The 27,360-nt window shown below is 45.9% G+C and overlaps 1 protein-coding gene across 5 annotated transcripts in view; it reads left to right on the top strand.

Moving 5' to 3' along the window:
* Window positions 1-27,360, top strand: part of ROPN1L (rhophilin associated tail protein 1 like) — a 424,846-nt gene that overhangs the window by 133,547 nt on the left and 263,939 nt on the right. For all 5 annotated transcript variants that reach the window (XM_068234529.1, XM_068234526.1, XM_068234527.1 and 2 more), the window contains one exon: window positions 4,376-4,522. In XM_068234529.1, coding sequence (XP_068090630.1) covers window positions 4,392-4,522 — 131 coding nt within the window. In that variant the 5' untranslated portion in view covers window positions 4,376-4,391. The remainder of the gene's footprint in view (window positions 1-4,375; window positions 4,523-27,360) is intronic.

Here is a 27,360-nt window from a genome sequence, read left to right as displayed (position 1 = left end):
ATCTCTTCTGATCTGTCTCCCTTGGATCGCACTAGCATCTTGCGCTAGCGCTGTGGATCCTTCTGTTCTGTCTCCTTGGATCGCGCTAGCCATTTTCCGCTAGTGCTGTGGATCCTTCTGTTCTGCCTTCCTGGATCGCACTCGCCTTGCGCTAGTGCTGTGGATCCTTCTGGTCTGCTACTCTGTTCTGTCTTCCTGGATCGCGCTAGCCACTTTCGCTAGTGCTGTGAATCCTATCTCTCGCTTGTCCCTGTTTTCGTGTGTCTGTCTTGTCTGCTATGAACGCTTGCTGGAGGCTCGGTGAGGTAACCGTTAAGCAAGCGTTCGCGTCCTCTGTTTCATGTTTGTCTGTCGATGGTTAGTTAGGCGTGCTTGTCTCTATTGTGCTTATCACGTGGAGACCGCGCATAACCGCGTGCACTGTTGCGAATGAGTGCGATGTTCGCGGTTAGCTAACGTTTGTTATTTTCCGTTTCTCCTCATTGTATGATTTGCTTTGCCTTTGCTACTCTCGTGCTCCGCCTTGCTGTAGCCTTGTGTCACGTCTGGTGATCGCACCTCTCGCGATCGCGTTCCTACTTCTTATCTGCTGTGGTGTGTGCACCGTCGCGGGTTGACGACTAGTTTGGTGCACACACATACAACCTGTCCCTTTGCTCGTTCTCATTCGCAATCGCTTCTCTTGCGATTGCGTTTTGCGCTTCGTACAATTCCTGTCTGGCATTTGTGGAGGTACAGAGGATTGGTTCCTCTGCACTTCACAACGCCATCTGCCGACAGGAATTTCCCTCTACGGGTGCGTAGCACCTTTTGCTGGGTTCCTGCAGTTATACGCTTGTGGAGGATTTCCGCCGTATCAGCGCACGCGTTGTGCGCTGATCACGGAGGAAGTTCCACAATCGTTACAAGTGTATCCATATAAATGGCCCACCCTGTAGAATGTGCACATAAACCTAAATATATGTAGCCAAACCAAGAAAAGGGGGTTCAAAAGATAACGTACCAAAGTACAATGTAAAGCAGAATTTCCCACTTTGTCCTCCAGGCCAGCCCCCTGAATTGAGAGTATATTGGTGCCTCCCAATTAGGAAACACAGACTTTAGTACTTAAAACAAATTAGGCCTACCCCACACCTATATAGGTGCAGCTCCCCTTGACCAAGTCACTTTCCTGCTCTATTGGTACCCAGGCTTTCTTATTTTCAGGATAAGACTAGGAATCCTGTGTTGTAGTCATGAGGATCCCAAGACCTAAGCTATTTCTCAATGGCAGTCTAAATTAACAGTGACGGGCTAACATGGTGTTGTGGCCCGCAACTAGCTTCAGTCAGCTTGAGGTTGAAACATGTTATCTCCTCTAAACGAGTTAAGTCTGGGTGTCTGTGGGAGATGTGATAGCCTCCACTGTGTAATTTGGCTGTGCATCTCTAAAGGGGTCCCAGAAGTAACAGGGTTGCATGTGCGAGAGGCAGTGACCTCTTGCGCTTGTCTTTCCCTTTCTGGTTATGTCACAGATGCAGCAGTGAGAATGCTGACACTCCCACTGCTGGTCCGGTATGAGCCAGGGCAATCTTTTCCACCACATCAGCCCTCACAGTGGCTACCCATGCTACGTACACCGCAGCCAGAACAGCATTGCTGGATGCTTTTGCAAAGAGCATGCAGCGGAAAGGATAAAGCGGCATACATGCCAGTAGTTAAAATGGCAGAGGATGCTCCTGTCTGGGGAGGGATTGGCAGGTGGTGTGGCTATAAAAACGGCTTGCCATATTTGGGAAATGACTGGCAAGGAGGATGTAGCCTCAGATTTTAGGGGTTTTAGGGTCTAAAAGCTTCTGAAAACTCAAAAAAGCTTGTTAAACTCAAACTATAAGGTCTTTTTGATTTTTTTATTGTTATTCTTAACATATCTGGCAAATTTGGTGTTTCTACCATGTAAGGGGGCTTTGCTATTAACTGCTAAAGTCGGCAGGTTTTCTGGTGTTAAACACGGATATTTTTTGATCACGGGCCGAATACTTGGAATAACGGCTGAATTTCCTGATTGACTGCCATGATCCATCCCCAATCACGGATTCAGATCATGATGTGGGATAGTGAAAAAATGCTCGTGAATCATGGCTATGCCGTGATCACGGATTGTTTCCAAGCAACACTGGTGGGAACATTTCCTACTTGCTTGTTTAAAGGAAACCAGAGATATTCAACATTAAAAGTTTTATACATACCTGGGGCTTCCTCCAGCCCCATCTGCACGGATTCTCTATCTCCGGTACCGGGTCCCATAACTTCGGCAAGTTGACGCATGTGCAGTGCGCTTTTCTGTATCTCCTGTGGCTCGGAGCGTTCTGCACCTGCGCAGTAGGCACGGAACGCTCCCAGCCACAAAAGAAATACGGAAAAGCGCCCTGCGCATGCTGAGGACGGCGACGTAGCGGCAATCCATGCAGATGGGGCTGGAGGAAGCCCCAGGTATGTATAAAACTTTTAATTTTGAACGTCTCTGGTACACTTTAAGCGTCACTTTAACCATATCTGGAGAGGAAATGCAGGCACACTGACTTTGGGCTGCCCTCTTAGCAGGAAATTGTCATTGGTCACGCCCATTGCATGTTATGAACATGCCCACTGCATTTTGTGGTCATGCCCATTTTCAGCTACATCATTCTTTTTTTCAGTGGGAGCATTTTATTTACTACTAGCTGATGACCCGGCGTTGCCCGTGTATGTATTTGGCTGGTGTTGGCTCTGCCTACTTTTTCTAACCCTATCACACAAACACTCAATGACCAAGTTTGTGAGCTTTGGGGTCTTTGGCATCAATAATTTGTTTATTACCATAGAAATTAAACAAATCAGATTGGCTGTTTGTGACTTCGCCCCTCTCCAGCATTTGAACCCAACTGTAACAGGTTTGAGGCATCTGCTATTAACAGTGTAAAAATGGCAGCAATTTAAATATTCCCCTTGAAAATCAACAGGTGAATTTTGATTGGCTATTATTGGCTCCACCCACTTCCCTGAATATTTATCTCAGTCACCCAGTGGCCAGCCTGGCAAAGTTTGAGAACCCTGCCATTAACAGTGTAAGAAGGCCTGCAGTTTATATTTTCCCAGTGAAATTTGTTTTTGGCTCTGCCCACTGTTTGTAACCTGGACACATAGTCACTCAGTGACCAAGTTTGTGAGCTTTCGGGTCCCTGGCATCACAAATTTGTATTTCCCTAGTGAATACAATTTTTTAAATATCTGTTCAATTTAAGAATTGCAAGAAATTTTTCTGACTGATTGTAACATTTCAAAAATATGACCACTGTACCACACACGTATGTTCAATTTTTCCCCAATTATGATAAAAATGATTGGACACTCTGACAAAATTGTTGCTAGGGTATGTATATTAATAAACTGACAATCCAACACACACCATACAATCTTGAGAAAGATTGAAGAAAAATATCTGGCATTCCGGATCGATTAAAATCGAAGAACACGGGAAATCCGATCGGATTTTTCAGTCGAATGAAAAAAAAGCTTTCAATTTTTTTCGGGAGATCCGATCGTTTTTATCGAATGAACATAAAATCGGATCATTTTATTGTATAGTGTGTGGCCACCTTAAGAATGGCAGCAGTTTAAATATTCTCCTTAAAACTCAATAGGTGAATTTCGATTTCCTGAATATTAATCCCAGTCACCCAGTGACCAACTGTGCCAAGCTTGAGAACCCTGCCATTAACAGTCTAAGAATGGCTGCAGTTTACATTTTTCCATTAAAAATGAATGGCTGAAATTTGATTGGCTGTTTTATGCTCTGCCCACTTTTCCTGGATTTGTAACCTCAGTCACCAAGTGGCCAACTGTGCCAAGTGTGGGGACTCTGGCTTGATTACTATGAGAATGGCAGCCTTTTACATGTTTTCTATTGACATGAATGGGTGAAATCTGATTTGCTGTTTGTAGCTCCGCCTAGGTGGGCAGGGGGGACATGAGACCCGCAGAACATATCATCCCAGGTAGTAAGGGATCTATATACCAAGTTTCGCTCAAATTGTTCGAGCCGTTTTCGAGTGATCGACACACACACACACACACACACACACTTTTGGCAACCTTTCACTTTGTCTTGAAGTTTGGACATTGTCATTCTCCAGCAAAAGTCGATGCATTGTGTTGTAGGGGATGATTTCCTAGCGTTATGTGTGTGAAATTTAGAAATTGATTTTCAAAAACTGAACTGGCATCTGAATTTTTTGCTTTTCAAAATGCCCTGTTGTTTAGAGTTTGTTTCTTTGAAGTCTGCACTTTTAAATAGATAATAAGCAAGCAATATTTTGTTACCTTAATGATTTTTTTATTGTTATTGTTGAAACAGGTTATATATTACAGAAATGCCTATGTGTGAAGCTATGTTTTGCTCTCAGCAAATCAATATTCCACCGGAGCTGCCAGACATCTTAAAAAAGTTCACAAAAGCCGCCATCAGGATGCAGCCTCACGATGTCCTCTGGTGGTCAGCTGGGTATGTAGTAAATCACTAAAAATATGGTAACATAAAAACTTATTTTGTTTGCATACTTTATATAAATTTTAGGTACAGAAAAGTTAAAATTATTATTGTTGTTAACAATTTTTGTCTGTCAATTCCAATTTTTTTGTCGTGCTTGGTAGTTTTATTTTTATTTTTTATATCCCCTGCTGATACAAACAAATAAGGCTGTAAGTCCCTTGCATTACCTCTTTGCATAGTTGTACTAGCTGATGACCCGGTGTTGCCCGGGTATGTATGTGGCTGGTGTTGGCTTCGCCCACTTATTCTAACTAACACACAACAAACACTCAATGACCAAATTTGTGAGTTTTGATGTCTTTGGCATCAATGATTTGTATATTACAATAGAAATTAACCACTTAACATCTCAGTCGTTTTCAGCTTATGCATCCGAGCAATGTTCACCTCCCATTCATTAGCCTATAACTTTATCACTACTTATCACAATGAACTGATCTATATCTTGTTTTTTCCACCACCAATTAGGCTTTCTTTGGGGGGTACATTTTGCTAAGAGCCACTTTACTGTAAATGCATTTTAACAGGAAGAATAAGAAAAAAAATGAAAAAATTCATTATTTGTCAGTTTTCGGCCATTATAGTTTTAAAATAATACATGCCTCCATAATTAAAACCCATGTATTGTTATTGCCCATTTGTCACGGTTATTTCACCATTTAAATTATGTCCCTATTCCCTATCACAATGTATCGCGACAATATTTTATTTGGAAATAAAAGAGCATTTTTTCCGTGTTGCATACATCACTATTTACAAGCTTATAAAAATAAAAATAGATAGAAATATTTCATCTTTACATAGATATTTAAAAAGTTTAGACCCTTAGGTAAATATTTATGTGTTTTTTTGTTTTTTTATAGTAATGTTTTTTTTTTTGTTTTTTTTATTAAACATTTTATGTGGGCATTTTTGGGAGGGTGGGATATAAAAGTGTTTTATTTGGGGAAATATTGGTGTATTGTAATGTTTTTTGGCATTTACTTGTAGTTTTACTTTTTGGCCACAAGATGGCAATCTCAAGTTTGTTTACATGACGTCACTCTAAGCGTACAATGTACGCTTAGAGGGACACAGCTTCAGAAAGAGCGAAGCTTCCGAGAGAAGCTGTCGCTTTTTCAGCGGGGGAGAGGAATCAGTGATCGGGCTCCATAGCCCGATACATTGATTCCGTGGCTACCAACTCCGCGGCCGGGAGTGCGCGTGCACGCGCGCTATCGGCCGCGGGAGCGCGCTTGTCCTCCTTGACGTTTTTATACGTCAAGGAGGACAAAGTGGTTAAACAAAGAAGACTGTAGCAGGTTTGAGGCATCTGCTATCAACAGTGTAAAAATGGCAGCAATTTAAATATTCCCCTTGAAAATCAACAGGTGAATTTTGATTGGCTATTATTTTCCAAGTGAAATTTGTTTTTGGCTCCGTCCACTTTTTGTAACCTTGACACACAGTCACTCAATTACCAAGTTTGTGAGCTTTGGGGTCCTTGGCATCAATCATTTGTATTTTCCCAGTGAAATGAAACAAATCTGATTGGCCGTTTGTGGCTCCACCCCCTTTTCTGAATTTGAACTCCAGTGACCCAATGACCAACGGTACCAGGTTTGAGGCTTGTACTATTAACAGTGCAAGAAAGGCAGCTATTTTAATATTACCCTTGAAAATCAACAGGTGAATTTTAATTGGCTTTTTAGGCTCTCTACACTTTTCTGAACATTAATCCCAGTCTACCAGTAACCAACTGTGTTTGAAACAAGGGCTGCAGTTTACATTTTCCCAGGGAAATCTGTTTTTTACTCCACCCACTATTTGTAACTTTGACACACATTCACTCAGTGACCAAGCTTGTGAGCTTTTGGGTTCCTGGCATCAAAATTGTGTGAATGGCTGTTTGTGGCTCCGCCCATTTAGTGAATTTGAACCCCAGTCACTTAATGATCGATTGTAGCAGGTTTGAGGCCTCTGCCATTAACAGTGTAAAAATGGCAGCAGTTTCAATATTCCCATTGAAAATCAATAGGTGGATTTTGATTGGCTGTTGTAGGCTCCACCAACTTTTCTGAATATTAATCCCAGTCACCCAGTGACCAACTGTGTCAAGTTTGATAACCCTGCGATTAACAGTGTAAGAATGGCTGCAGTTTATATTTTCCCACCCACTATTTCTAACCTTGACATACAGTCACTCAATGACCAAGTTTATGAGCTTTGGGGTCCTTGGCATCAATGAGTTGCATTGTCCCATTGAAATGAAACAAATCTGATTGGCTGTTTGTGGCCCGCCCCCTTTTCAGAATTTAAACCCTAGTCTCCCAGTCACTGACTGTACCAGATTTGAGGCCTCTGCCATTAAGAGTGTAAGAATGACAGCAATGTAAATATTCCCCTGGAAAAGCAATAGGTGAATGTTGATTGGCTGTTACATAGTTACATAGTTACATAGTTACTTTGGTTGAAAAAAGACATACGTCCATCGAGTTCAACCAGTACAAAGTACAACTCCACCCTGCTCCCTCACATATCCCTGTTGTAGGCTCCACCTACTTTCCTGAATATTAATCCCAGTCATCCAGTGACCAACTGTGTCAAGTTTGAGAACCCTACCAATAACAGAAAAGCTGAAATCAATTTAACAAATCTGATTGGCTGTTTGTGGCTTCACCCCCTTTAGTGAATTTGGACCCCAGTCACCCAATGAATGACTGTATCAAGGCTCCACCCACATTTCTGAATATTACTCCCCATCACCCAGTGGCCAACCGTGTCAAGTTTGGGAACCCTGCCAAGTAAAAAATTTAGTTGTTGGCACCGCCCACTTTTTCTAACCTTGAAATACAGTCACTCAATTACCAAGTTTATGAGCTTTGGGGTCCTTGGTATTAATAATTTGTATAGTCCCATTGCAATTAAATAAATCTGATTGGCTGTTTGTGGCTCTGCCCTTTTCTGAATTTAAAACGCAGTCACCCAGTGACCGACTGTACCAAGTTTGAGGCATCTGCTATTAACAGTGTTAATGGCAGCAATTTAAATATTCCCCTTTAAAATCAACAGGTGAATTTTGATTGGCTGTTGTAGGCACCACCCATTTTCCTGAAAATTAATCACCCAGTGACCAACTGGGCCAAGTTTGACAAACCTGCCATTAACGGCGTAAGAATGGCTGCAGTTTACATTTTCCCAGAGAAATTTGTTTTTGGCTCCGCCCACTTTGTGTAACCTTGACACACAGTCACCCAATGACCAAGTTTGTGAGCTTTCAGGTTCCTGGCATCAAAAATGTGTGAATAAAAGCAGTTTATCCATCAAAGAAGTCTGATTGGCTGTTTGTGGCCCTGCCCCTTTAGTGAATTTGATCCCCAGTCACCCAAGGACTGACTATAGCAAGTTTGAAGCCTCTGCCATTAACAGTGTAAAGGTGCCCATACACTCGTCAGATTGGCAGCAGACAGATAAGAAATGCATCTGATGATCTATCTGATGCGTTTTTAGAACATTTTTTACCAGGATAGAATTCCAATAGATTTCAGTTTGAAATCTGTTGAAATTCGATCTGATGGCATTTTTTTGCCATCAGATTTCCATTAAGGCCAATGCAAACTGATAAGCAATCTCATCAGATCGACCTAAATTTTCCACCCTGCTAGTTCGATGGAAATCCATCGAAATCGATCGAAATCGGCCGTCGATCGGTCGATTGGCCAACCGATTTGCGATCGATCGATCGATCGATCGATCGCGATCGATCGGTCGGCCAGAAAATCGGCTGAGTGTATGGGCTGCTTAAGAATGGCAGCAGTTTAAATATTCCCCTTGAAAATCAATAGGTGAATTTTGATTGGCTGTTGTAGGCTCAACCCACATTTCTGAATAATTATCCCAGTCACCCAGTGGCCAACTGAGTCAAGTTCAGGAACCCTGCCATTAACAGTGTAAGAATGGTTGCAGTTAATATTTTCCCATGTAAAAAATGTAGTTTACGCAGCCCACTTTTTCTAACCTTGACATACAGTCACTCAATTACCAAATTTAAGAGCTTTGGGGTCCTTGGTATCAATAATTTGTTACATAGTTACATAGTTAGGGCTGGTTCACACAGGCGTCTGCTAAACTTTCGCTTGGTGCCGCGTTTAAACGCCAGCGTTTAAAAGCTAGCTTTTGAAGGCTTTTAGGAAGTGTTTAAAGGACTTACGAGGCGAAATAGGTTAAAAAAGGTAATTACCTGCATGAAATATCAATGCACGGAGGACGCCATCCGCGCCCTCCGTGTCTTTCCGCCGGATCCCCGCAGCTGAATGTCCCCCCCCCCCGAGCCCACAGACCGGGTCGAGCTCTTCTGCCTCTTCCAATATGGCCAACGGAGCTAGCCGCGGCTGCGTAAGTCCGCATATGCGCGAGTGCGGCTGCGCAGCTCTAGGGCCAACCTCCCGATCCACGCAACAGGAAATAGCACCTTTTTTAACCTATTTCGCCTCGTAAGTCCTTTAACCACTTGCCGACCAGGGAATTTTTCAATGATCGGTGCTGCGTGGGCTCTACAGCCCACAGCACCGATCAGGAGTGCAGCAGGGCGATCAGACTACCCCCCTTTTTTCCCCTCTAGGGGGATGTCCTGCTGGGGGGGTCTGATCGCCGCCGGCTGCATTTGCTTAGCGGGGGGGCTCTTCAAAGCCCCCCTCCGCAGCGCTCTCCGCCGTCTCGCCGCTCCCTCCCTCTCCCTCCCCCTGTGAGCTGCGCAGGACGGATTTCCGTCCTGCGCATTGAAGGATAGGCTTCATATGCCGGCGATCCCCGATCGCCGATCTGCCTTACGGCGCTGCTGCGCAGCAGCGCCGTATGATGTAAACAGCGGGGATTTCTTCCCCGCCTGTTTACATTTTGCCGGCGAGCAGCGATCGGCGGCTCTCCGGCTGTTCACGGAGACACCCTCCGTGAACTGACATGGAAAGGCCGCTCGATCGAGCCGCCGTTTCCATGGTAACTTGCAGACGACCAGTTTACATAGTTACATAGTTACATAGTTATTTTGGTTGAAAAAAGACACATTCAACCAGTATAAAGTACAACACCAGCCTGCTCCCTCACATATCCCTGTATAGGTATAGAATTTGCCATAACTACTTCCTGTGGCAATGCATTACACATCTTAATCACTCTTACTGTAAACCCTTTCCTAAATAAATGGCTAAAACGGTTTTCCTCCATGCGCAGATCATGTCCTCTAGTCCTTTGAGAAGGCCTGGGGACAAAAAGCTCATCCGCCAAGCTTTTATATTGCCCTCTGATGTATTTATACATGTTAATTAGATCCCCTCTAAGGCGTCTTTTCTCTAGACTAAATAAACCCAGTTTATCTAACCTTTCTTAGTAATTGAGACCTTCCATCCCACGTATCAATTTTGTTGCTCGTCTCTGCACCTGCTCTACAACTGCAATATCTTTCCTGTAATGTGGTGCACAGAACTGAATTCCATATTCCAGATGTGGCCTTGCTAGAGAGTTAAACAGGGGCAATATTATGCTAGTATCTCAAGTTTTTATTTCCCTTTTAATGCATTCCAAAATTTTGTTAGCTTTAGCTGCAGCAGCTTGGCATTGAGTACGATTATTTAACTTGTTGTCGATGAGTACTCCTAAGTCCTTCTCCAAGTTTAATGTCCCCAACTGTATCCCATTTATTTTGTATGGTGCTAGACCATTGGTACGACCAAAATGCATGACTTTACATTTTTCAACATTCCCATTGTATATTCCCATTGAAATTAAACAAATCTGATTGGCTGTTTGTGGCTGTACCAGGTTTGAGGCTTGTGCCATTATCAGTGTAAAAATGGCAGCTTAATCTTAATCTCATTCACCTAGTGACCAAGTTTGCCAAGTTTGAAAACCCTGTGATTAACAGTCTAAGAATGGCTGCAGTTTACATTTTCCCATTGAAAATGAATGACTGAATTTGATTGGCTGTTTAATGCTCCGCCCACTTTTCCTGGATTTGTAACCTCAGTCACCAAGTGACTAAATGTGCCAAGTGTGGGGACTCTGGCTTGATTACTTGCTTGATTACTGTGAGAATGGCAGCCCTTACATTTTTCCATTGACATCAATGGGTGAAATCTGATTTGCGGTTTGTTGCTCCGCCCAGGTGTGCAGGGGGACGCGAGACCCCCAGAACATATCATCCCAGGTAGTAAGGGATCTGTATACCAAGTTTTGTTCAAATGGATCAAGGCATTTTCACGTGATCACGGCACATACATTCATACATACATACGATTTTATATATATAGACTAGCTGATGACCCGGCGTTGCCCGGGTAGATATGTATTTGGCTGGTGTTTTTCTAACCCTAACACACAAACACTCAATGACGAAGTTTGTGAGCTTTGGGGTCTTTGGCATCAATAATTTGTATGTTACCATAGAAATAAAACAAATCAGATTGGCTGTTTGTGACTCCGCCCCTCTCCAGCATTTGAATCCAACTGTAGCAGGTTTGAGGCATCTGCTATTAACAGTGTAAAAATGGCAGCAATTTAAATATTCCCCTTGAAAATCAACAGGTGAATTTTGATTGGCTATTACAGGCTCCACCCACTTCCCTGAATATTAATCTCAGTCACCTAGTGACCAGCTGGGCAAAGTTTTAGAACCCTGCCATTAACAGTGTAAGAAGGCCTGCAGTTTATATTTTCCCAGTGAAATTTGTTTTTGGCTCTGCCCACTGTTTGTAACCTGGACACATAGTCACTCAATGACCAAGTTTGTGAGCTTTCGGGTCCTTGGCATCACAAATTTGTATTTCCCTAGTGAAAGAAAAAAATCTGATTGACTGTTTGTGGCTCTGCCCCCTTTTCTGAATTTGAACCCCAGTGACCCAATAGCCAACTGTACCAGGTTTGATGCTTGAGCCATTAACCGTGCAAGAATGGCAGCAATTTGAATATTTCCCTTGAAAATCAACAGGTGAATTTTGATTGGCTTATTTAGGCTCCAGCCACTTTTCTAAATATTAATCCCAGTCATCCACTAACCAACTGTGCAAAGTTTGAGAACCCTGCCATTAGCAGTGAAGAAGGGCTGCAGTTTACATTTTCCCAGGGAAATCTGTTTTTGACTCCACCAAGTTTTTCGAACCTTGACACACAGACAGTCATTCAATTACCAGACTGAGGCGCTACACCTGCTATTGCTAAAATTCTGTCTTGTCCCCATGTTTATTGCCTGATGAAGTGGGCTGGGCCTGCGAAACGCGTTGCACTGTTTTGGGGTACTAGTTAATAAATGTGATTGCTACTATTCAGACAGTCTTTCGTGTCTGCTTTATGGAGGTAAGTCCACCGCTTCCTCCTAGCAAATTTTAAAGGTTTTATCTGCTTTTATCCTGCTGGTGCCTCTGTTCTCCTACTGCTATACCGTGTCCACCCCTGGTGGAGGGGCGATCTACCCCCTTTCCCATCTACAGAGAGCAACTTCTTATCCCTGAGTGAGGATAGGTCTAATCTCCTCACCTGCCTATACAGTGGTTACCTTTGTGGGAACACACATTTGTGAGTATAATTTTCTCACGATTCTCACGATTTACTTCATTTATGCTTAACATACTACACTATATTGGGCTCTCGGTTTCTCTACACATTCAATTACCAAGTTTGAGAGCTTTCTGGTTCCCGGCATCAAAATTTTGTGAATGGAAGCAGTTTATCCAGCAAAGATATCTGATTGGCTGTTTGTGGCTCTATCCCTTTAGTGAATTTGAACCCCCGTCTCTTAATGACCGACTGTAGCAGGTTTGAGGCCTCTGCCATTAACAGTGTAAGAGCGGCAGCAGTTTCAATATTCCCCTTGAAAATCAATAGGTGAATTTTAATTGGCTGTTATTGGCTCCACCTACTTTTCTGAGTATTAATCCCAGTCACCCAGTGGCCAACTGTGTCAATTTTGAGATCCCTGCCATTAACAGTGTAAGAATGGCTGCAGTTTATATTTTCCCATGTAAAAAGTTAGTTAATTTTGGCTCCGCCCACTGCTTCTAACTTTACATACAGTCACTCAATGACCAAGTTTATGAGCTCTGGGGTCCTTGGCATTAATAAATTGTGTTTTCCCATTAAAATTAAACAAATCTGATTGGCTGTTTGTAGCCCACCCCCTTTTCAGAATTTAAACCCCAATCTCCCAGTGACAGACTGTACCAGATATGAGGCATCTGCCATTAAGAGTGTAAGAATGGCAGCAAAGTACATATTCCCATTGAAAATCGATAGGTGAATTTTGATTGGCTGTTGTAGGCTTCACCCACTTTCCTGAATATTAATCCCAGTCATCAAGTGACCACCTGTGTCAAGTTTGAGAGCCCTGCCAATAACAGACTGGCTGAAATCAATCTAACAAATCTGATTGGCTGCTTGTGGCTCCACCCCCTTTAGTGAATTTGGACTCCAGTTACCCACTGACTGACTGTATCAGGTTTGAGGCATCTGCCATTAACGGTGTAAGAATGGTAGCAATGTAAATATTCCCCTTGAAAATCAATAGGTGAATTTTGATTGGCTGTTGTAGGCTTTACCTACTTTCTAAATATTAATCCAAGTCACCCAGTGGCCACCTGTGTCAAGTTTGAGAACCCTGCCAATAACAGAATGGCTGAAATCAATCTAACAAATCTGATTGGCTGTTTGTGGCTCCACCCCCTGTTGTGAATTTGGACTCCAGTCACTCAATGACTGACTGTATCAGGTTTGAGGCCTCTGCCATTAACAGGGTAAGAATTGTAGCAATGTAAATATTCCCCTTGAAAATCAATAGGTGAATTTTGATTGGCTGTTGTAGGCTCCACCCACTTTCTAAATATTAATCCCAGTCATCCAGTGGCCAACTGTGTCACGTTTGGGAACCCTGCCATTAACAGTGTAAGAATGTTTGCAGTTTATATTTTCCCATGAAAAAAATGTAGTTGTTGGTACTGCCCACTTTTTCTAACCTTGACATACAGTCACTTAATTACCAAGTTTATGAGCTTTGGTGTTCTTGGTGTTAATTGTATATTCCCATTGAAATTAATCAAATCTGATTAGCTATTTATTGCTCCGCCCCCTTTCTGAATTTGAACCCTAGTCGCCTAGGGACCAACTGTACCAGGTTTGAGGCATTTGCTATTAACAGTTTAACCACTTGCCGACCACCCACAGCCGATGGGCGGCGGCAAAGTGGACGCCTTAAGGACCGCCATACACCCATCGGCGGCGGGTCCTTAAGGCTTGTCCAGCCAGCGATCGCGTCACTGATGACACGCGCTGCCGCCGGCAACAGGCACCGCCCACCTGGCGCGATACCCCGCCGGGGCTGCGAATTGGCCGGCGGAGTATCGCGCCAGGTGGGCGGGGCCTGTTGTTTGAAAGCGCCGATTGGGCCATTCAAAAGTGTATAATACACTTTGTTTACATGACAAAGTGTATTATACAGGCTGCCTCCTCCTCCTCAAGTCTCTTCGTCGTGCGACCATCAGAGGAGGAGGCAGCCCTGTAAGTGAACAGCTCAACACTAATTTTTCCACCCACAGACCACCCAATCGCCCACGCCAGCCCTCAGGACCCCCCCTGACCACCCCAGCACACCAGTATTTGCACCCAAGCACCCCACTATAAACCCATCAATCACCCCCTGCCACTATCTGCCGACGCTATCATTTAGATTAGGGCCCTATCTGCCCCCTAGGGTCCCCTGATCACCCCCCCCCTACCCTCAGATCCCCCCAGACCTCCCCCCAGACCACCCCCCTGTATACTGTATACTATTGTATACATCTGCCTTACCCACTGATCATCTGTCTATCACCTGTCTTTCACCTGTCTGTCACCTGTCTATCACCCCTTGTCACCACCACCCATCAGAGCAGACCCTAAACTGTCCCTTGGGGGCACCTGATCACCCACCTAGACCCTCAGATTGCCCTCAGACCCCCCCTCCTGATAACCTTCCCAGTGCATTGTTTACATCTATTCTCCCCTGTAATCCCTCACTGATCTCCCATCACCCATCAGATCAGGATCCAGTCTGCCCCATGCGGGCACCTATTCAACCCCCCTCGCCCTCAGATTGCCCTCAGACCCCCCCCCCCCCCCCCCCCAATCACCTTCCCAGTGCATTGTATTTGATTGTGCTGTAATTGTACTTGATTGTGCTGACATTGTATTTGATTGTGCTGTAGTAGTATTTGATTGTCCCGTGATCGGCTTTGATTGTCCCGTGATCGGCTTTGATTGTCCCGTGATCGGCTTTGATTGTCCCGTGATTGCCCTGTGATTGCCTTTGATTGGCCTGTGATTGGCTTTGATTGTCCCGTGATCGGCTTTAATTGTCCCGTGATTGGCTTTGATTGCCCTGTGATTGCCCTGTGATTGGCTGTGATTGCCCTGTGATTGGCTTTGATTGGCCTGTGATTGGCTTTGATTATCCCGTGATTGGCTTTGATTGTCCCATGATTTGAGTGACCTGTGATTGGCCTGCGATTGCCCTGTGATTGGCTTTGATTGGCTTTGTTTTCTCGTGATTGGCTTTGATTGTCCTGTGATTGTTTCTGATTGCCTCTGATTCCCCACTCGCCACCACCCCCTGTCACTATCCTAGTGGTCTAAAAACAGTGATCAGTGAAAACTGTCACTTTTTTAGTATCACTAGTGTTAGCAGTTAGGCCAGTTAGCTAGGCCCCTTTGTTAGTGTCAGTTAGTGCTCAGCCCACTGCACCACAGTCACTAATCAACATTGGTACTATATAGTATCTGTAAGTGATCATTACTGATCGCAGTAAGATCTATTAGGGTCACTAGGATCCACTAAAAAACGCAGTGTTTGCCCGATCAGGCCTGATCGTTTGCCTGCACTTGCGTTCAGCCCGCCCCACCGCAGTGACAGATTTTTTTTTCTGATCACTGCAAAAAACACTGTACACTAGCTGTGGCACTGTAAACATCAGTTTAGATTTTTTTTGTAAATCAAAACTCAGTGACCACAGCTTTCTACCTCTCAAATACTCCCTTTCGCTAGGTAGGTGCTCTTCCAACCCTAGTTCATGCCTTCGTCACATCAAGGTTAGACTACTGCAACGCCCTCTACACAGGCCTGCATAAGAAAGACTTACGCCGCCTGCAATTAGTACAGAATAATACACTCCTCTTGATAAGTATGTATTTCCACTCCTCCACCTGTATGCACTCAACGTGCAAAGAGAGTAAACAGGGGGGCTTTTTAGTGGAGTATTTAAAACTTTTATTCCTGGATAAAATGACAAATATACACAGTTCAAGGATGGGCACTTACTTAAAGAGGGTCCCAATCCACTCAGGACCCTCTTTGGCTGATGTCACTTCCCACACAATGTGGTACTTAGGCCCCTCCAGTTGATCCCGTATCCTTCTGCCCGCTCCTGTCCCGACTAGTTTCGGCCAATGCCGTCCTCAGGGGATAAAACAGGAGCGGGCGGGCTAGCATATCATATATATACATTTTAAAAATATAATTACCTCCTCCTTAATTGCCCCCAAGTCACCGCTAACGGTCGCCGCCACGGGCGCCAATGTACTTCCTGTTTCGTCACAGGACTTCCGGTCTGAGCGCTGCTATGCGCTCCATCAGTGTACACTTCCGCGTTCCATTTGCATGATACATGCGACCTCTTGCCCCCGTATTTGACACCTATGGCATGAAAAAATAGGCAACATCCGCATTGACACGTGCGGCCTTTTGGCCGCATGGGTTATGACAATGGAACGCGGAAGCGCATAGTATTGGAGCGCATATTGCCGGCCAAAGGGAAAGGAGTGATGCATTGCGGGATGACGCGGACTATTATACGTGAACAAGAGGTCGCGTGTATCATGCAAATGGAACGCGGAAGCGTACACTGATGGAGCGCATAGCAGCGCTCAGACCGGAAGTCCTGTGATTAAACAGGAAGTACATTGGCGCCCGTGGCGGCGACCGTTAGCGGTGACTTGGGTGCAATTAAGGAGGAGGTAATTATATTTTTAAAATGTATATATATGATATGCTAGCCCGCCCGCTCCTGTTTTATCCCCGAAACTAGTCAGGACAGGAGCGACTGGAGGGGCCTAAGTACCACCTTGTGTGGTAGGTGACATCAGCCAGAGAGGATCCTGAGTGGATTGGGACCCTCTTTAAGTAAGTGTCCATCCTCGAACTGTGTATATTTGTCATTTTATCCAGGAATAAAAGTTTTAAATACTCCACTAAAAAGCCTCCCTGTTTACTCTCTTTGCACGTTGAGTGCATACAGGTGGAGGAGTGGAAATACATACTTATCAAGAGGAGTGTATTTGCGCTGTGGATTTGTGCATATTTGACTGTTTGGATGTGAGGATTCGTCCCTGCACGGCGGCATTATACTTCCTATCAGTTGAGGCGCCACGGTTACTAACTGTGAGGACACGCGGAAAAGCCGCCGCGTGTACTCAGAACGGGGCGGCTGATTCCACGTGCAACGCGGCGGTTTGCACACATAGGCCTACATCCAGTAACATGGCCGAACGCGGAGGAACCGCCGCATGCCTTGATAGCGGTGCGGCGGTTTCCGCGTCCAGCACCGAGGGTGATTTGCAACACATGTCTGGTGTGGCTGGGACTGATAGTCCACACAGGTTCAGAAGGACGCGCGCGCACGCTGAGAGGCAGAACTTATATGACAGCCAGAAGTGAGTCAGCTGACCAAGCCGGTCAGCTGACGGCAGTACCACTTCCCATTGGTCCAGCACTTAGGGGAGGCGCTGGAGAGCGCTTTGCTATATATACTGGGTGCTGGTCATTCTCTGGTTGTCTGCCGTTGCGATCACTACGTGGAAGCACTCAGACCTTTTGTCAGATTCTCTGTTATATCTCTGTTATACTTCAGACTAGTTCCAGGGTGTTGATGATCAAGGACCTCACACCCAGATTAGGGACTTGTGTTACCAACCTGTTATATGTCAGACTAGTTCCAGGGTGTTGACGATCACGGACCTCACACCCAGATTAGGGACTTGTGTTACCAACCTGTTATACGTCAGACTAGTTCCAGGGTGTTGACGATCACGAACCTCACACCCAAATTAGGGACTTGTATTATCATTCTGTTATTCTTCAGACTTGTTCCAGGGTGTTGATGATCACGGAGCTCAAACTGAGACTAGGCATTGTACATTATCTGTTATGACCTTCTGCTTTCCTGACCATCCCTCTGCTTTCTGATTCGGTACCACGCATATCTGATATCACGTTGCCAAACCCTTGGATACCGAATCAGCCTTCTGTCTTTGTTCCTTATCTGTCTGTCTGTTGTCGACCTGGCTAGTCCGACCTCGAGAACTATCTCCTCTGTTTAGAGAGAGTTCACAGATCTGTCAGTGACACTCCACCATTGCTGTCACTCACACTCTGGTCCTTCCCATTCTCAGCCTGTCTCCTCCCCTTGGGGAGCTGCAGGCCTTGGAAGGAGCCTGTTCTCTGGGCAGTATCCCATACCGCCTTGTACCCCCTTTACGGGGGCCCTCCTCAAAGTATTACTGTTGCACCAAACACTCATATTACTCAGGTGTCCAGAGGTTAGAGATATATCTGATTCTCGGTGATACTGCAGATCACCGGTAATCAGATCCTCTCTGTGTTACACCGATCGTTACAGAACGGCAGACCAAACACAAATGGACGCATTTACCAGCCGTCTGGGCACACTTACCACTTCGGTGGATAACATCAACCAAGTGCTGGGTAGCCACCGGACGTTAATAGACGCCTTATCTGGATTGGTACTAACCCTTCAGACGGCTGTGGATGAAGTGCGATCTCCTCCTAGCACAGACCTATGTATGCCTGTACCCGAAAGATTTTCTGGTCACAGATCTGACTTCTGAAATTTTAGAGGTAGAGTGTTATCATACTTTGAGTTAAGACCTAAGTCTTCAGGCACTATGGCCCCAAAGGGTTACATTTATCAAAACGTTATTATCTGGCGATTCCCAGACCTGGGCATACAGTCTCCCCATCGGTCACCCAGCCCTGGCCTCTGTAGAAGAATTTTTTAAAGCTATGGCTGTAATTTACGACGACCCAGACATTGCCTCGACTTCTGAGCGGAAGCTCAAACTTTTGCGTCAAGGCAAGGGTCTGGTTGAAGATTATGCTGCTGAATTTAGGAGATGGTCGGTATCGGCCAGGTGGGATACTTTTGCCCTTTTAGATTGTTTTTTATCAGGGTTGTCAGACGAGGTCTCTGATCTTATGTTAAGTCAGCCTGAACCCAAATCTATCGATGAGGCCATTTCCACAGCCATTAGAATAGATCGTCGGCTGCGCTATCAGAGGCAGACCCGGGGTAAAAACCACGTGAGAATGGTGTCCAATGCTGTGCTCCCAATAACTCCTACTCCCCCCGCATCACCTCCCCCTGAGCCAATGCAGATTGGTCGGTCCAAATTGTCTCAGGTGGAGCAGAAACGCAGAATATCAGAGCAGCTCTGTCTGTATTGTGCAGAAAGGGGTCATAGAGTGCAGAACTGCCCTAAGAAATCAGGAAACGCTACTGCCTAGGTGTAGTTGGGGGTAATACACTAGGCGTACAATTTTTACCCCTAGATGAGAAACGTTTGCTTCTTCCTTGTACTATTTCATGGGAAGATAAGTCTGAAGTCACTGAAGCCTTCATTGACTCAGGCTCAGCGGCTAATTTTATGGATTACGAATTTGCTAAGAAATTGGGTATTCCGCTCATACCGATTAAACCACCGATTCAAGTTACTGCAGTGGATGACTCCCCACTGCAGGGTAACAGTCCACTGTCGCAGACTCCAGAGGTGGGAGTCGCTATTGGGGTGTTACATAGAGAAGATTTGCATTTTTTTGTGTTACACATGACAACCTCCACGATCATTCTGGGCATGCCTTGGTTACAACTCCACTCCCCTCAGATAAATTGGGCCACTGGTCAGCTAACGAGCTGGTCGCCCCATTGCTTTCATAACTGTTTGGCGAAGGTAACCTTGGGCCAGACCAAGATTCACGTGGAGGGAGTACCAGTTCAGTATTCAGAGTTCTCAGACGTGTTTTGTCCTAGATCAGCCGATAAACTTCCTCCACATCGCCCTTTCGATTGTCCCATCGATCTCCAGTCTGGTTGTATGCCCCCTAGAGGTCACCTCTACAATTTATCTGGGCCGGAAAAATTGGCCTTGCAGGAGTATATCCGCGAGAACTTAGCTAAGGGATTCATTCGCCCTTCCCGGTCACCTGCAGGAGCAGGTTTCTTTTTTGTGAAGAAAAAAGATGGAGGCCTTCGACCGTGCATTGATTATCGGGGTCTGAATAAAATCACAGTAAAAAATCGCTATCCATTACCTTTGATAGACGATTTGTTTACTCAGGTCACCAATGCTAAGATTTTCTCAAAACTGGATTTGCGTGGTGCATACAACCTGGTACGGATCAGAGAGGGCGATGAGTGGAAGACGGCCTTTAACACACCCGATGGGCATTACGAGTACCTGGTGATGCCCTTCGGGTTGTGTAACGCCCCGGCCGTCTTTCAGGAACTCATCAATGAGGTGTTCAGGGAGGTTTTAGGTAAATTTGTCCTGGTGTATCTAGATGATATACTAATCTTCTCAGCTAACCTCACAGAGCACAGGGCCCATGTCAGATTTGTGTTGCACAAGCTAAGACAAAACATGCTGTATGCTAAGTTGGAGAAATGCATTTTTGAGGTAACATCTGTCCCCTTTCTGGGGTATATCATTTCCACCTCGGGCCTTTCTATGGACCCTGCCAAAGTCTCTGCTGTCCTGGAGTGGCCTCAGCCAGTAGGATTGAAGGCCCTCCAGAGGTTTTTGGGGTTCGCAAATTACTATAGAAGGTTCATAAAGGGGTACTCCACAGTCATTGCACCCCTCACCAGTCTCACTAAGAAAGGGGCAGATACCAATCACTGGTCCCCCGAAGCTTTGGCTGCTTTCTCCACTCTGAAAGAGCTGTTTTGTTCTGCACCCATCTTGAGACACGTCGACACATCCTATCCCTTTATTGTAGAGGTGGATGCCTCAGAGGTTGGGGTAGGGGCTGTGCTGTCTCAACGATCTGGGTTGCAGGGAAGATTACACCCGTGTGCCTATTTTTCTCGTAGGTTTTCACCAGCGGAGAAAAACTACGATATAGGCAACAGGGAGCTCCTAGCCATTAAATTGGCCTTTGACAAATGGCATCATTGGCTAGAAGGAGAAGAACATACGATTACAGTTACTGATCACAAAAATTTGGAATACATTGAGGGGGCTAAGAGATTAAGTCCCCGTCAGGCTCGATGGTCACTGTTTTTCTCGAGATTCAGATTTGTAATTACGTATACTCCGGGTAGTAAAAACATTAAAGCAGATGCTTTATCCAGATACTTTGAGCCAGAGACAGCACAGCCCTCAGACCCAGAGACTATTATCCCACAGAAAGTGGTATTGGCAGCCACAGAGACCTGGAAGAACTGGATGGAGACTTTAAGTCCCTTCCAGCAGGATGTTCCTGAGGGAAAGCCGTTTCGTCTCCAGATATTGCAGATGTTCCTGTAATGATCCGCTCAGCTGGATGCACTGGCAGACAGCTGTTTGACCATTCCTCTAGTCTGTGGGCTGCAGGTCTCTGCAAGAGAGACCTGTCTTTCCATTACAGCAGCTGAGGAATTTGCATACACTCGTTATGCAAATCCCCTACCTGCCTCCTTTGATGACTGGCAGTATAAAGAGCTATGTTTCCCAGAGTCCTTGGCTGGTCATAAGGATTTAGTCCTGTGTAACACTCCTGGAGTATCAGTGTAACGATCGGTGAAGCACAGAGAGGACCTGATTACCGGTGATCTGCAGTATCACTGGGAATACAGATGTATACCAGATTATAAGTGATCTGCAGTATCACCGATAATCCGATATACTAGCTAACCTCTGTTTACCTGAGTAGAGTGTAGTGTTTGGTGCAACAGTAACACTTAGAGGACTAGGCCTCAGTGCAGCAAGGAATACTGCACAGATTCCTTCCGCAGACCTGAGCTCTCCAAGACGGGAGGAGTTAGACTGACAGTAGGAAGGATTGTCTGAAAGTGACACTCAGGAGGAGATGTCACTGACAGGACGGGGAACCGCCTCCAAGAGTAAGGTCGGTTCTCGAGGTCAGACAAGCCAGGTCGTACACACACGGACAGACAAAGTACAAGATCATAAAGCAGAGGCGGAGTCTAGGTACAGGCAGGGTTCGGCAACAGGGTATCAGAAATATCGAGGTACAAGATCAGGAGGCAAAGGCGGAGTCTAAGTGCAGGCAGGGTTCGACAACGGGGTATCAGATATATCGAGGTACAAAATCAGGAGGCAGAAACAGAGTCTGGGGACGAGCCAGGGTTCGGCAACAGAGTATCAGAAATATCGAGGTGCAAGATCAGAGTTCAGGAGGATAGTCAGGCGAGCAGGAAGTCATAACAGATAATCACAATCAAACTAGTACTTTAAGCTATCAACAAAATCTAGCTAAGTGTAGGATTACAGCTCTAGCTGGTCCCGGCACACTTGCGGATCTGACTACGGATCTGGGTGCTCCTACGTATGTGATCGCAACGCCAGACAACCAGCAACTGAATAAGCAGCAGAATATATAGTTGCTGGACTCTGCTGCCCCGCCCGAACCATTCAGCCAATCATGAGTCCTGCAGGAATCAGCTGACCTTCCTGATCAGCTGACACTTCCTCTGCAGGTATAAAGGTACTGAATTCAGGCCCGCGCGAGCATAGCTCTCCATCTGCCTAGGTGCACTAACAGACCCAGCCACACCAAGCACATGCTGCTGCATGCAAACAGCCGCTTTGCTGTCAGGACATGCGGCGGCTTTTCCGCGTTCCACCACACAACCAGACGCGTGCAAACCGCCGCATAGGACGCGGAGTCAGCCGCCTAGCTCTTGGCACACGCGGCAGCTTTTCCGCGTTTCCTCACAGTACCCCCCCACCCCGAGGAGTGGACTCCGGACAACTCCTACCAGGTTTCTCGGGATGTAAAGCGTGAAACTCTTTCCTTAATTCGTCCGCATGCATGCGGTTCCCAGGTACCCATTGTCTCTCCTCAATGCCATACCCTTTCCAATGCACCACATATTGTACTGAGTTCTGTACAATGCGTGAATCTAAGATTTTTTCTACCTCATACTCGGGTTGGTCCTCCACCATCACAGGAGGAGGAGGAGTAGGACCCACATGAACCGCAGGTTTGAGTAGGGACATGTGAAACGACCTTACGCCCCGCATGCTGGCAGGAAGATCAATGGCATAAGTGACGTTGTTGATCTTCTTGGTCACAGAAAATGGACCCACAAACCTGGGGCCCAGTTTGGCAGATGGCTGCTTCAGGGTCAAGTGACGTGTGGACACCCAGACTAAATCCCCTGGCTGAAACTTCCATTCCATGGAACGTCTCTTGTCCGCTTGACCCTTTTGTCTTTGGAACGCTTTCTGCAAATTCCCCTTAACAACTCCCCAATTGTCCCTGAGTGACCTCTGCCAATCCTCTAGTGCTGGAAATGGAGAAGAGACAACTGGAAAAGGGGAGAATTTAGGTGACCTCCCTGTCACAATTTGGAATGGAGAGAACCCAGATGAGGAATTCTTCAAATTATTTTGTGCGAATTCCGCGAAGGGCAAAAATTTTACCCAGTCACTCTGTGCCTCCGCAACGTAACATCTTAGGAATTGCTCCAAAGACTGGTTGATACGTTCCGTCTGCCCATTAGTCTGTGGGTGGTAGCCTGACGAAAAAGACAATTTCATGCCCATTTGGTGGCAAAATGCCCTCCAGAATCCAGACACAAATTGGACTCCCCTATCCGACACAATGTCTTCCGGAATGCCATGCAGCCGGAAGACGTGAATGATGAACAACTCGGCCAGTTCCTGAGCCGAGGGGAGTCCTTTCAGGGGCACAAAGTGGGCCATTTTGCTAAAACGGTCGACTACCACCCAAATGACCGACATTCCTTCAGACCTGGGCAATTCTCCCACAAAATCCATGGACAAGTGGGTCCATGGCTCACTCGGGGTGGGCAAAGGCTGCAGCTTACCTACAGATGCCAGCCGGGAGGGTTTACTCTTGGCACAGACCGCACACTCCCTGACATACTCCTTGCAATCTGTTGCCAAAGAAGGCCACCAAGCACACCTGGCAATCAGATCCTGCGTTCTGGCAGCTCCAGGATGACCAGCATTCTTGTGGGTGTGAAAGAGATGCAGGACTTGTAAACGAAAAGGCAGAGGGATAAACATAACCCCTTCGGGTTTTCCCTCAGGAACATCCTGCTGAAAGGGGCCCAAAACCTCTGTCCAATCCTCCCAAGTCTCCGTTGCGGCTAACACTAGTTCCCGCGGGATGATGGACTCAGGAGCGGGTGGCTGTGCCGTTTCTGGTTCAAAACACCTGGAGAGGGCATCTGCCTTGACGTTTTTGCTGCCTGGGGTGTACGTGATTATAAACCTAAACCTTGTAAAAAATAAAGACCATCGGGCCTGACGGGGACTTAGCCTCTTTGCCCCCTCGATGTATTCCAAGTTCTTGTGGTCGGTGTAAACTGTGATCGTGTGTTCTGCCCCCTCTAACCAGTGGCGCCATTCCTCAAACGCCAATTTAATGGCCAGAAGTTCCCGGTTGCCTATATCGTAATTTCTTTCTGCAGGTGAGAACCTACGGGAAAAGTAAGCGCACGGGTGTAATCTGCCCTGCAAGCCTGATCGTTGAGACAACACCGCCCCCACCCCAACTTCTATGGCATCAACCTCCACGATAAAGGGAAAAGACGTGTCCACATGCCTCAAAATTGGTGCTGAGCAAAATAATTTCTTAAGAAGGGAAAATGCTGCCATGGCTTCAGGTGACCAGTGGTTGGTATCCGCCCCTTTTTTCGTCAGACTGGTAAGGGGGGCAACTAACGTGGAGTACCCCTTAATGAATCTCCTGTAATAGTTCGCAAAACCTAAAAATCTTTGTAGGGCTTTTAACCCCACCGGCTGTGGCCACTCCAACACAGCTGTGACCTTGGCAGGATCCATTGAAAGGCCCGAGGTGGAAATTACGTACCCTAGGAACCTCGAAAATACACTTTTCCACCTTAGCATAGAGCCTATGTTGTCTTAATTTGTTCAAAACAAACTTCACGTGGACCCTGTGCTCGGGAGAGGTTATTGGAATAGATTCATATATCATCAAGGTATACCAGCACGAATCTACCCAATACCTCCCGGAATACCTCATTGATTAATTATTGGAAGACGGCTGGCGCATTGCACAACCCGAAGGGCATCACTAGGTACTCGTAATGCCCGTCGGGTGTGTTGAAGGCCGTCTTCCACTCATCGCCCTCTCTAATGCGGATTAGATTGTATGCCCCCTCAGATCCAACTTAGAGAAGATTTTTGCGGCTGTGACCTGCGTAAATAAATCGTCTATCAAGGGTAACGGATAGTGATTTTTTACCGTGATTTTATTGAGGCCCCGATAATCAGTACAAGGTCGGAGACCCCTGTCTTTCTTCTTAACGAAAAAGAAACCGGCCCCAGCAGGCGACCGGGAGGGCCGGATGAACCCCTTGGCCAAGTTATCACAAATGTATTCCTGCATAGCCATCTTCTCTGGACCGGACAAGTTATACAGGTGACCCCTAGGAGACATACAACCAGCACGGAGATCAATGGGGCAATCGAACGGGCGATGAGGAGGTAATTGATCAGCAGACTTAGGACAAAATACATCGGAGAACTCAGAATACTCTTCGGGAACCCCCTCCACACAAATCTTGGTCCGACCCAATGTCACCTTCCCTAAACACTGTTGGTGACAATGATCGGACCATCTGGTTACCTGACCCGTAGCCCAGTCTATGTGTGGAGAATGGACTTGTAACCACGGCATGCCTAGGATAATAGTGGAGGTTGACATACACAATACAAAAAACTGTAGTTGTTCCCCATGCAGTACCCCTAACGTGACTTTCACCTGCGGAGTCTGTGACAGGGGACGATCCCGTTGCAGAGGGGAATCATCTACTGCCGTGACCTGAATGGGGGGATTTACTGGAGTGAGGGGAATACCCAACTCCTGAGCAAATTCAAGGTTCATAAAATTAGCCGCTGAGCCAGAATCAATAAAACCCTCAGTGGCTACAGACTTATTCTCCCATGTAATCGTACAGGGGAGAAGCAATTTTTTCTCTTTTTGGGGTGAAAAAGGTATGCCTAGGGTGTCACCCCCCCCCCCCCCCCCCATTACTCCTAGGCAGACTCGTTTCCCGGCTTGTTAGGACAGTTTCGCACTCTATGCCCCGCTTCTGCACAGTACAGGCACAATTGTTCAGCTATTCTCGGCCTTCGCTACACCTGGGTCAGTTTTGATCGACCAATCTGCATTGGTTCGGGTGGAGGTAAGGCCGGAAAGGAAGAGACAGGCGGAGATGTCGTTACTGAGAGTGCAGCGGATGGTGCCGCATAAGATGTCATCCTGACACGGTGACTGCCCCGAGTCTGCCTCTGATGGCGTAGCCGACGGTCGACTCGAATGGCCGATGAGATGGCCTCATCGACTGTCTGGGGCTCGGGTAAGGTTAACATTAGGTCGGAGACCTCCTCCGACAACCCAGACAGGAAGTAATCCATCAGGGCATAGGTGTCAAATCTGGCGGTAACTGACATAGTTACATAGTTACATAGTTATTTTGGCTGAAAAAAGACATACGTCCATCGAGTTCAACCAGTACAAAGTACAACTCCAGCCCGTCCCCCACATACCCCTGTTGATCCAGAGGAAGGCGAAATAAACCCCACCAGGCATGGTCCAATTAGCCCCAAATGGGAAAAATTCCTTCCTGACTCCAGATGGCAATCAGATAAAATCCCTGGATCAACATCATTAGGCATAACCTAGTAATTGTAGCCATGGATGTCTTTCAACGCAAGGAAAGCATCTAAGCCCCCTTTAAATGCAGGTATAGAGTTTGCCATAACGACTTCCTGTGGCAATGCATTCCACATCTTAACCACTCTTACTGTAAAGAACCCTTTCCTAAATAAATGGCTAAAACGTTTTTCCTCCATGCGCAGCTCATGTCCTCTAGTCCTTTGAGAAGGCCTAGGGACATATTGCCCTCTAATGTATTTATACATGTTAATTAGATCTCCTCTAAGGCGTCTTTTCTCTAGACTAAATAAACCCAGTTTATCTAACCTTTCTTGGTAAGCGAGACCTTCCATCCCACGTATCAATTTTGTAGCTCGTCTCTGCACCTGCTCTAAAACTGCAATATCTTTTTTGTAATGTGGTGCCCAGAACTGAATTCCATATTCCAGATGTGGCCTTACTAGAGAGTTAAACAGGGGCAATATTATGCTAGCATCTCGAGTTTTTATTTCCCTTTTAATGCATCCCAAAATTTTGTTCGCTTTAGCTGCAGCGGCTTGGCATTGAGTACGATTATTTAACTTGTTGTCGATGAGTACTCCTAAGTCCTTCTCCAAGTTTGATGTTCCCAACTGTATCCCATTTATTTTGTATGGTGCTAGACCATTGGTACGACCAAAATGCATGACTTTACATTTGTCAACATTGAATTTCATCTGCCATGTATGTGCCCATATAGCCATCCTATCCAGATCCTGTTGCAATATGACACTATCTTCCTGAGAGTTGATGATTCTGCACAATTTTGTATCATCTGCAAAAATAGCAACATTGCTCACTACTG

The sequence above is a fragment of the Hyperolius riggenbachi genome, chromosome 5 (assembly GCF_040937935.1).
Source record: "Hyperolius riggenbachi isolate aHypRig1 chromosome 5, aHypRig1.pri, whole genome shotgun sequence".
Taxonomy (NCBI): domain Eukaryota; kingdom Metazoa; phylum Chordata; class Amphibia; order Anura; family Hyperoliidae; genus Hyperolius; species Hyperolius riggenbachi.
Note: the sequence above shows the minus strand (reverse complement) of the source record. Positions and strands in the feature narration are given on the sequence as shown.